At 44.6% G+C, this 12,102-nt stretch overlaps 1 protein-coding gene across 1 annotated transcript in view; it reads left to right on the forward strand.

Moving 5' to 3' along the window:
- Positions 1-12,102, forward strand: part of TRPC6 (transient receptor potential cation channel subfamily C member 6) — a 1,461,060-nt gene that overhangs the window by 829,943 nt on the left and 619,015 nt on the right. Inside the window, exon 7 of the mRNA XM_069639093.1 lies at positions 11,781-12,045. Within this exon, the coding sequence (XP_069495194.1) occupies positions 11,781-12,045 (265 nt within the window). The remainder of the gene's footprint in view (positions 1-11,780; positions 12,046-12,102) is intronic.

Below are 12,102 nucleotides of genomic sequence, written 5' to 3' on the forward strand. Positions count from 1 at the left end.
CAAAATCCAATGAGCAACAGGGAGCCAGTGCAATTGCCTCAGCAGAGGGGTCATGTGAGTACCAAATGGAGGGCAGAAGATGTATCTGGCCACAGCATTTTGGAGCAGTTGCAGCTGCCCAGTCAAATAGCCAGGTTGAGCCAGATAGAGAGAATTGCAGTAATCTAGAACACTCAGGACCAAAGCAGCAACAACAGGTGCCTGGTTTACTGTCTGAATGAAGGGGAGAACCTTTCGGAGAAGTTTAAAGTGGCCAGATTTACATACTGCACTGACCTGTTCATCCATGGTCAGTGTGGCCGAGATCCGTATACCAAGAAGACAAGACTGGTACAGGAAGAGGACCGAGGGATGAAGGCCAAAAATCAGCCGTGCAGAACAGTTGAGGACTAGAGGTACTGACCACTAGAACCTCGGTTTTACTTCCATTAAGTTTCAACCAGTTCAGCGACATCCATATTCCCAGTTCCTCAAGGCAGCGTCTGAGACGGGATGCCATTTCAGATTTGGTTAGATCAAGGCGCATAGGAGTAAAAACGGAACCTGTGTGCTGCAATGAGGAGCAGGAGATATTTTATGTAGATATTGAATAAGATAGGGGAAAGTGCCTATCCTTGAGGAACTCCGGAGTATAGAAGGGCAGGGGCAGAGTGAAAGGGGGCAAGAGAGACTGATTGAGAGCTATCTGCAAGGGACGCTGTAAACCAGTCAAGCACTTGGTCAGAAATCAGAGAGCCAGGAGATAAGAACAGAATGGTTGACAGTGTTGAAGGCAGTCGACAGATCTAATAGCAGAACTGCCCCGACACAGCCCTGATCAATCAGACACATCAGGTCGTCCATTACTGAGTTTAGAACAGACTCAGTACCTCTGTCCGGCCAAAAGCCGGACTGGAAGGAATCAGGAAAATTAGAAGATTCCAGAAATGCTGAAAGAAAAGGAGGAACCAGCGCCTCCAGAACCTTCATCAAAAACGGCAGAAGAGAGATCGGACGGTAGTTGGCCAGCACCTCAGGATCCAATGAGGGCTTCTTCAGCAGAGGAATGACCAGAGCATGTTTAAGGGAGCATGGCATTTCTCCTGTTGCAAATGAGATGTTACCAGCAGATGTAACATAGTTAATTAAATCAGTGGATGTCTCCTGTAGGAGAGCCAAAGGTATGGCATCTGCTGGAGAGGCTGATTTTAATTTCTGGATAGCGAGGAGAAAATCAGAATTAGAGAAAAGAGAAAAGGTAGATCAGGATCCTGCCATAGGAGGAAGTATAGCAGGGGCCATATCCTTCATGACGGACAGGGCCTCAGTTTTTATGTTGTCTCGAATAGTCACAATCTTCGTCACAAAAAAGATGGAGATGGAGTCACATAGTTCCTGAGGGGGGGACTGCATTATGTCCTGCCTTGGGAGTCGACAAAGTTTAGACTAGGTCGAATTGGGCTTTAGGTTTATTAGTACCCGGCGAGAGTCAAGCAGAATGCAACACGCATTCTGATTATCTCTCGCCAGGTCCTTACCCGGCCGAGAATCCTTCGATTCTAGGCCGAGATTCCAGCTGCCTTGTCCTTGGCGGGGGGCGTGGCAGCCCCTCAGCCAATGAGGAGGCTCGAATCAGGCCATCCCCGCTCCGAGCCTCCACATGGCTGAGAGGCTGCCTTTGCCCCACGCCGGGGACTCGGTAAGCTTTTTTTTTGTTGTTTTTTTCTTTCCCTTACCTCCCTCCCCCCTGCCCTCCCCACCCCACTTACCTTCTTGCTCCTGCATCTCCACATGGCTGGAGGCTTCCATCGTCCCCTGCCGGGGATGCAAGTATGTTTTTTTTTTCCTCCCTCCCTTCGACCCTCCCAACCCCACTTACCTTCTGCTTCTTTTTTTTCGGGAGTAGATGCCATGGAATGGGAAAACGGACTCCGTTTTCCCTTCCCCGGTGGCCATTTTCTTACTGCGCATTTTGGGACAGAAAAAATTGCTTTTAGTGCCCCGGTCACGCATATATTGCGGGCCGGGTCTTAATAGCAATATGACCCTCATGGCGGGGGCATTACCGACTCAGGTAATGTCCCGGGGCCTTCGTTAACTATGGGCCCCGAGACATTACCTGAGTCGGTAATGCCCCCGCTGTGAGGGTCATATCGCTTAAGTAATATGATCAGACCTAGTAAGACAAAACAGAGTTATAACACAGAATGCAAGATGGAGAGTAAAGGAAAAAGAGCTTATTTAGGAAGTACAGTGTAAAGAGAGAAACAATATTATAAAAAGGAAAGAACCATAGACGGAAGCAACATTTTTGTAGTAGAGAAAGTGAGCAGATGACAGGATTTCTGAATGAATCATAGCTGGAAATCATAGCTGGAAATGGCAAGATGTGACCACCATAGTGATCTGAGCCTGCAAAGAAAATCAAGAGTCAAAAATAATACCTAAATTGCAAGCATGGATTGAAAAGGTGAGTTGTAGTGTTGTGAAGTATATAAACAGAGGAGAAGACAACATGAAAGAAAAGGATTTCCATTATGTTTTGGATTTAAACAAAGAAAACAAGAAGACATTTATGGAAGCTTGTTGAGCAGACAGATGTTGACGAATGGAATCTGTAAATGATTCAAACAATACAAGAATCTGGATGTCCTCTGCATAAAGGTGGCCTTGAAACCCATAACCAGAGATTAAGGAAGCTAAAGGAGAAGTATAGAGAGTGAACAGAGGAGACCTGAGAATGGAACCCTGGGGAACACCATGAGGCGATGAGTAGGAACAGGAAGAGAAATCTTTCGAAGATATGATATGATAGGATATGGCATTTATAACACACCTATACACAAGTGGTTCAAGGCTTGACGAGGCAAGGGAGGGTGAACAGAGGGAAGACAGACCGTGATCTTACTAGGCCCGGTGTCATTCTGATTGCGGAAGGGGGAAGGGGGAATGTGCGAGGGGGAGGGGAAAGTGCAGTAGATGGGATAAAAGAATAATAACAATAAGGAAAGTACGGCCAGTGCAAGGGTAAGTGCAGACAACTGGTGCTAAGTTCTTGTAGTGGGACTCTAGGGATACAGAGACAGTCACAAGTGCAGGTGTTGCCAGGAAGGCAGTGCATGTGTGCACCTGGCGGTGAAGGGGACCTGGCCCGAGATCAGAGGGTGACCAGGTAACCAGTGCAGTATCAGCCAGAGATTCAGCAGGAGAGAGGAGGAGAAAAAGCAGAACCAAAAAGAAAGGTCTTGAGGTGCTTCTGGAACCAGAGATGGTTCTCCTCAAGTTTCAGAGAGGCTGTTCTAGAGGGAGGCCCCAGCCGAAGCGAGAAGTCTACCACCAACTTGTTGCTTGGAGAAGCAACTGACCCTGAGGGAGTTTGAGGTGGATGAGCGAAGAGCTCGAGAAGGAAGATATTTAGGAAGAGAGAGTTGAAGGTATTGAGGTCCCAGGCCCGAGAAGGCCTTGTGGACAATGTAGAGGGTTTTGAACTTAATCCTTGCAGCCACTGGGAGCCAGTGCATAGATTTCAGTCCTGGAGAGATACGATCCCTGGACTTGAGGCCAAGGACAAATCTCGCAGTCCTGTTCTGGATAAGTTGCAGAGGGTGGAGAGTAGAGGAAGGCAGATTTAGAAAGAGGCTGTTGCAATAGTCAAGCTTAGAGAGTACCAGAGCTCTGGAAACAGTGAGCTTCTGGGGGAAGGAGAGGAAGGGAAGAATACCTCTGAGGAGGTGCAGCTGGTAGTGTGACTTCTTAGAGATGTCAGAGTTGTGAGGAGAGAAGGAGAGTTTGGAGTCGAACAGATGACCCTGAGGTTTTTATCCTCACAGGTGGGAGCAGAAAGAAGGCCAATCGAGGCCAGCCAGAGAGTGGCAGTAAAGGAGGGAGTGGGTGTGCCAATGTGGAGAATCTCAGTCTTATTGGCATTAAGGCAGAAATCATTGGCAGCACACCATTCCTGGATGGCGGACAGACAGTCAGAGATGAGAGAAGGAGAAGAGGTGGCTGAGGGTAGCCTGAAAATGAGCTGAGTGTCATCCGCATTGCATGTGAAGTTGGGGCTGAGCGCGGCAATGCAGTGGGTAAGAAGTTACAGCTATTGGTTAAACAGCCAGGGAGAGAGGTTAGACCCCTCGGGAACACCATAGGTAGAGATAGAGATAGAGGAGAGGAAGGACCCAAATTGAACCTGGGAGGGTCGATCAGAGTGGAAAGAAGCCAGCCACGCCAGGGCCTGACCAGTGATCCCCAGGTTATCGCAGAGACGATTGAGCAGGATGGCATAGTTGACCATATCAAAGGCAGAAGAAAGATGAGGACACAGGGGGTGTTGGAGTCAAGTTTAGAGAGCAGGTCTTCACGGATGTTCAGGAGAGCAGTTTCCATGCTTCAGCAGCTCTGAAGCCAGACTGATGGTCATGGAGGAAACCAACAGATTCAGTGTGAAGATTAAGCTGGGAGATGGCCAGCTTTTCCAGGAGTTTGCCAAGGAAAGGCATGATGGAGATTGGGTGACAGTTGGCTGGGCAAGACGGGTCGGCAAAGGGTTTCTTAAGAAGAGGGTGCACAAGGGGGTGCTTCGGGGGAAGGGAATACTCCACTGGCGAAGGAGCGGTTGCAGAAGTCGACCTGGGCAGCATCCAGGGAGTTGATGTGGTCCTTGATGGTTTTAGAGGAGCAGGGGTGAACCTGTTTTGACAAGACATTCATCAGATCGGACTTGTCTGGAAACCTTGTCAGGGGAGAATGGGGGAAAGGCAGAGAACAAGGGAGGAGAGGTGGCTGAAGAAGGGCCAGAGGAAGTGGAGGGCTTGGAGGGAGGAAGGGGAGAAGAGGAGAGAGATAACAGGATGTCCTGAGTTTTAGAGATGAAATGAGAAGCCAGAGCTGTGCAGAGGGCTTGGGAAGGGACAGGAGAGGTAGAGACTGCGGTACGATTGGCCAGTTCCTTGCAGATTTTAAATAGTTTGGCCGAGTTGTTGGAACCGCAGAGACACGGGCATTGGATGTGTGCTCTCTTAAGGTCAGAGAGCCGGTATTGCCTTTGGAGCAGGCGGCAGGCCAGTTTGTCAGAGGATGTACCAGAAGCACGCCATTTCCTCTCAGCCACCCTACACTTGACAGAGACAGTGAAAGAATGATTGGTTGTTATGTTTCTTGTGAAATGTTGTTTGCATTTTTTGTGATTAATGAAAAAGGACCATTTGTTCTTATTTCTGTTATGCATGTTAAAATTATAATAAAATATGTTTAAATAGAAAAAAGAAAGATCTGTGTTAAACCAAGTAAGAACTGTACCAGAAAAGCCCAAATAAGAGAGAGTAGTGATTAAACTGAAGTGATCGACGGCTGATGACGGCCAAGTACAGTCTGTGTCTCAATGACGACAAAACCGAGCTTTTACTCATTGGCTCCAGACAACGCCTAAACAAACTCAACCCACAATACAACTCATTGAACATAGACGGAAATGTCATCAATGTCTCCAAAAATGAAAAAAACATTAGCGGTTTACCTCGACTCCACCCTGTCACTCTCAAGACAAGTTAATGCCACAGCCTCTTCATCTGCTTACACCACTAAACTAATAACCGCCTGCAGACCATTTCTGTCCACACAAAGCTGTATCACACTTGCCAGAGCCTTGATACTATCAAAAATTGACTACTGCAACTCCGTCTATCTAGGCACCAGTAAGCAGAACACCACAAGCTCCAAATTCCGCAAAATAACGCTCTCAGAGCTGCCCTTAATATCCCACGTTGCGATCACATAACCCAAGCCAGACAGACGGCCAACTGGCTCCCCATATAAGACAGAATCACTTTCAGAACTCTCATGATCACCCCCAAGTGTCTCAATAATACCACCCCTAAATACTTGACGGACATATCTGTTGGAAATCTACATCAAGACCCACCAGAGCCAAATATGCCCACTACCTTAGCATTCCCAAATACAGACTCCCAAAATCAGGTGGAACCAGCATCCCAGTTCTAGCGGCTAAAACTTGGAACTCCCTGCCCCTGCACTTAGAGATGAACATTCCTTCCTAGCATTCCGATACAAAGTAAAATCCTGGCTCTTCTCCCTGACCACTTCTACCTAAGGTACACCCTCGCAATTACACACTGCTTGTACATTTTTGTAAAATGTAAAATGTCTTCCACAGTGTCTCTCGCTGCATGCTACTTGTAAATTCTAGTATACCCCATTTATTACCTATAAGTTATTTAACCCCCGCCTTCATACTGTAATGTACTATATCTTGTATATTTTCTTGTACCCTTAATTCTGTATGTATACCATGTCGGTAACATGTTCTTCAAGTCAAGCGCCTAGCTACCTCAAGGTTCAGTGCGCTATATAAGCAAATAAAACCAAACCAAACCAATCAAAGACAGCTTAAAAGAATCAGGATGGAAGGCAGCTTAAGATGGCGAACGTGGTGGACGGAATTGGAAACAGATAAAAGAGCCGTTTCTACCAAGAAGCCTGACCAAAACCCAGATTGTTGAGAAGGAAGAAGATTTTGAGTTTTGAGATAGAGCAAATGTTGGGAGTGAACAAGTCTTTCACGAAGTTTTGACAAAAAAGGTTAAAAAAAGAAAGCGGACGAATATTAGCAGTGTTGGAAGAATCGAAGGAGTTTTCTTTTGTAAAGGACCACTCCGAGCAGTTTTGAACATAGAAGGAAAAATCCAAACATATTATATATTTTCCTGCCACGATTCCTTCTGGTAACAAGGTAACACTTCAAAACGGTAGACAACAACATGTTCAGTGCTTTGTGTGGGGGCTAGGGGAAACGTTCAGGATCCCAATGCATACTGTGACATTCCAAATCAATACCAGAACACTTTGCAGGAAGAGCTGGGTGTTTTAGCAATAGGTAATGGGCAGTCATTGGAGACAGAGGGAAAATGTGTGTGACAGACCCTTGAGAGATGATGAGTATTGGAATGCTGTCCACACGCTTCATGAGGCTGCATAATTGTGCACATCCCTTGGGACGCTGCCTAGACTGGCAGCATCCTGCAAAAGGCGTATGAATCAGAAGAAGGACTTTGTAAAAAGGTGGGAAAAAATCTGACTGCTATGCGAAGATGGGTTACATAGCAATATACTTGCAGATACATAGTAAAACATGTTCACCCAGCAGAGGTTGTTGTTCTATCTTTACTGGACTCCTAAGACTATGTATGATTCTCAGCTACTTTTCTCAGATGTATGTTGCGGTCACCAGAGAGAGAAGGGGGGGGGGGTATGCGAGGTTTTGTAAGAGTTAGATAATGTTTGCCGACTTTAATATAAAGAACTGAGGTTGTAATTGGTGCAACATTTAGCAAATCCTCTCAGCTTGTATTGTTCTGCTTGTACTGAAACCCAATTTCTAGGCATACCTCTGCTCATCGGATGGCGCCACTGCTCTGCTCTTAGAAAATACCCATGAGTGGATGAGTGTGGCTGTTGCAGTGAGGAAGAAACAGGTTTTGAAAGTCTGGGCAGGGAATGGCAGGGAAAGGTCGTTGATTGAAGACTGGCTCTTTCACTTACAATGGTTGTTGAGTTCCAAAATGATAATGTATGAAAGGGTGAATATGGAAGATGTATGCCTAGAAATTGGGTTTGAGTACAATGATCTTTGTACAATAGAGTAGGATGGATTGAGTTAGCTTTTGGAATGGGTGGGTGTACTTTTCAGGGGCGGTGGAACAACGATTGTGCAGTGTGTTTAGGGGGTATTGTGGATGTGTCTATTGTCTGTGCGTCTTTTGTTATTACATTCTAAGATTAAGACTGTTTTGTTTACAGCCCTTGAAAAGCCTCAATGTGGAACACATTCTGCACCCCAGACTTTTAGAATACTGTCCTTTCCATTTGTGATTTTGGCTCTTTATTTCTATGCCTTTTGTTCTTGTTATTGATACTTATTGGAGTACCTCTGATTGTTATGGATTATTGTACTACTGTTATTTGTAATGATAGCTGTTATGAAAATCTTGAAATAAAACATTGTTTTAAAGTATTATTTTCAGGCCAGTCCAAATGATTGCTGCTTGCATTGAAAGTTCTCAACATTTTTGGGCGTCAGACTGATTTTATATTAGGCACATCTTGATTGACAACAGGTCGAAAGCCCCTAAACATGCAATCCGGTGTATAAGGATTGTAGTAACAGTGAGTTTTACATCAGCCAGATCAGCTGCTGTCTGCCTCAACAATGCCAGGAGTGTGTGTTATGAATGTAAGGCATCATTGTCAAAAGCACCTGTAATGCCAGAGTAGCAGTAAATGTTCAGGTATTATGTTCAGAGGTTTCCCAGGTTCAGTCCACTGTGCCTGGGTCAGAACAGGAAGACATGTAGATTGCCACTACTGATGAGCCAGGACCCACTGCAATCGGTGTAAATGAGCATTATGAGTAGTATACAGCAGCATGATGATCCAGGAGAAACTGTACAAAGTATATAGGAGCAGGATGTGAGACTTCCTAGTTTCCACCACTCACATCCAATGACTCTGAAACTAACGATGATGGTGAGTTAGATGAAGATTATGACCCATTTAATTATAGGCAGAACTCACACAAGACTATGGATACTAATGCAATGGGGGTAAAGGTGGACAATGCTACAGGTATAGGGATTTCTCATTCTATAATGGTACAGTAGGCTAATAATGATGGTCCGCAAGGTAGCCCCGAGCAATAATATAGGTTATGATTAATTCCCAACCATCAACCTTTCTTTTACTATTGAGATACTGCCATATTATTCATTTGAAAATGCCACTTTCAGTCAGTTCAGTTGCTCACCATTTGTGCGTTCCTAGTCAATGTTGCTTTTCATGCAAGGCTGTTAACAGAGGGGCTTATTGAAGAGGGGCAGATACTACATCAATATATGGGCCATCATAGATGTGTGGACCAATAGACAGGGCGTTAGCTCCATGGCAATAAACATACATTGAGAGGCCATCCCTTCCCCTGCCAGCTGAGCGTTATCTGGATCCTCATATGTACTTGAGAACATCAAGTGAATGGAGTCTGGCACCAGGCTATTTTGTGTATGCAAAGATTTGAAGGCTGAGGCCACAGAGTAATTGATATTTGGAAGAATATGTAAGTTGCAGCACCGTGGTTGAGTCCTGGACAGCTACAGATGGGCTTTGTTGGTGCTTAATGGTTTGAGTTATCTTGCTGCCCTATAAATCAGCAACACCATTAATGTTCCATACATTGTTTAGTCGCTCTGCTTATGATAATACATTTGTATAAGCAATTGCCACCACTTGAAGGACATGATTCCATTGGTCAAGAATATATGTCAGCTCAGACCACAGTGCAAGAAATGTGTTGAACCGATTTTGGGTTACCACAAATTGCTACATCACCACCTGAACACTGCAATTGCCCCTGCTGAAATTCTACTTTGCAAAATGTGGACCTGCTAAGTGAACAATGAAATTTCACAATTAATATTGCAACAGTTGCAGCTGAACCGAAGGTGGCTTCCATTAATGAAAACAGTCACAGTTGCTGTCTAGTGTATGCTGTGCGTTATATCCTAATGCGGAGGTGACCACGCATGTTAGCCAGCACAGTGCACCAGTCAGCATGCTATTGCCACTGGTGTACCCTCTCAACTCAAACTGTCACACCTCAGATAGCGTCCCTCATTAAGTGGTCACTGAGCCAGCAGGGAACAACAGGCATTTCATCTCCATGCTAACATGGGAGGTCGAGGGTTCTCATTGGCTTGCTTATGTGGCCAAGTCCGCCTTCCACGTCCCGTGACGATGTCATACGTCAGTCACATAGTAACGTCACGAGTCTTCTAACTCCGGTAGCATTGGAAATTACCTTGTCTGTGCTACGGCCCAAGCACAGATAGTGAAATATTCGCTGCAGCACACATTGCAAGGTATCAGACACTCTCACGGTCCTTGAGCAGCTTTTCCTCTGCTTTGACGTCTGTCTCTTAATTATATATTTTCTCTGTGATTTTAAACTCCAGCTGGCTTTTTCATAATGCTTATAGGAAATGCCAGTTTGCTGACATTTATTTCTCGGCTAGTGAACAAGTCCTCCTGTATGACACTCTCAGGTTGGATGTCGTTTTTTAGTAGGTTTGACAGTACTCAGAGTATACAATACGTTTCTGCCCCATGTCATGTGTTTTCTTTGTAATATACAGACTTGTCAAGTATATGCTGTGGAAAGTCTTTGGGCCGGTGATATGTTGTTGCCAATCTGGATGTCACTTAAGGTTCTTGATTTGCAGTGAGTGTTTTCACTGTGCTATTTATAGTTTGAGGCAGCTTGTCTTTACAATAAGAAAATTCATCTTAACCGCTTGTGATTTTAATTCCTTTATTGTTTATTCGTATACAGGGTCAGTTTGAGGTTTGGTCCTGATGAAGGGGGTCTATTTTCCCACAGAGCTCTATTCCCTCACCCTGGTTCTTTAATGTCTATCTGGATCCTTCTTATTGGGACCACTGATATTTCAAGTTTCAGAAAAGTACAGAAAACTTGGCTGTTTAACCAATATTGAGCTTGCATGCTATCCTGCCAACGTCTAATTAACAATGGCATTAGCTGAATGTTGAATGTGCATACCCTCTGTCTTATTCATCTTGCAATTGCAGCCTTGTAACCACACTGTATCTCAGAGCCTTGCCGGGCACAGGCATTTCCTCTCCGTTGACTGTAACATTGTACAAGAATTTAAATAAGCTGTCTGTAACCTCACTGTGATACCATAGATTCTGGGCGTGTAACAAATGTAATAAATAAATAAATAAGAATGAACCCTTAAAGCTGCCTAGTAAAAATGTGTATGAGTACTGTCCCTGAAAAACTTCTAACACTGTATCAGGATAATTGAAAGAACCCAAAGATAGGTTGTTATATGTCCAATGCATTCTGATCTCCAAAAGATTGTTTCTGACAATGCTTGCCATAGAAATTATGTAATTTTGTATCAGCATTTTTTAAATGCCTTAACTTCTCCTAACGTTATCAAAGGCTTGCAAATAAAGACAACACTGATAGAAATGTCAGCATACCAGTGACAGTGATTTCACCAGTATACAGTGCAGCGTAAGAATTTTGAATGTTTTACTGTGAATACCCAGCAGTAAAAACAAGAACAATTTTACTGATTAAAGAAAATTCTTCTCTCTGATGGCAACAAGTGCTATTATGTACTATTAGCACCCAGCACATGGGTTATGGGGGATGCTTCCTCCCAGCCAAACAGGAGGCTCGGAATGGGATCTGATGTTTTAGACCCAGCTCAGAGCCTCCTCGGAAGAGGAAGGCTGCCATGTTCCCCATGTAGTTCCCTTCTCGCTAATCCATGGTGGCCATCTTGGTTTGAGGAATTGCAACAGCACTGTTTCTCGCCTTAAAAAAAAACCTATCAGCATGCCAGTAAACATGCCAATAGGCTAATAGAAATGAACCCCTCTGGGCAGGAACATTTACCAGGGCATGCAATGCCAGGCTAACGTTAAAGCCCTAGCAAAGCAATGGCTTCTAACTGGCCCGGTAAAGCCCCCGCCCGTCGGGGCTTATTGCCTAAATAACAAATTCCAAAGCTCATCTGTAATCCAAGGGAATTTCTACACAGAAGTTGCGTATCATTCAAACCCTACATGTCTGAACGTGTGTCAAGTAAAGACCCTTTGTAACTGGCCAACCAGAATGTACACCAGTAACTAAACAGAATATTTGTTGCATGCATAAGACAGCTAACGTTAAGCTATCAGTAACTTGAACTATTTCTTTCTAGCCAGAATAAAATGGTTGCCGTCTGATCCTCAAATTATCTCAGAAGGACTCTATGCAATCGCTGTGGTTTTGAGCTTCTCCAGAATCGCCTACATTCTTCCGGCCAACGAAAGCTTTGGCCCGCTGCAGATATCTCTTGGCAGAACAGTGAAGGATATTTTCAAATTCATGGTAATATTTATCATGGTGTTTGTGGCCTTCATGATTGGAATGTTCAATCTGTATTCCCACTATCTCGGAGCAAAGCAGAACGACGCCTTCACAACGTAAGTGTCACTAATGAACGCCATGATACGATACTCTACTAGCATTCTGACTATTTT

The sequence above is a fragment of the Ambystoma mexicanum genome, chromosome 7q, assembly GCF_040938575.1.
Source record: "Ambystoma mexicanum isolate Mex_15411 chromosome 7q, UKY_AmexF1_1, whole genome shotgun sequence".
In the NCBI taxonomy this organism is placed as follows: domain Eukaryota; kingdom Metazoa; phylum Chordata; class Amphibia; order Caudata; family Ambystomatidae; genus Ambystoma; species Ambystoma mexicanum.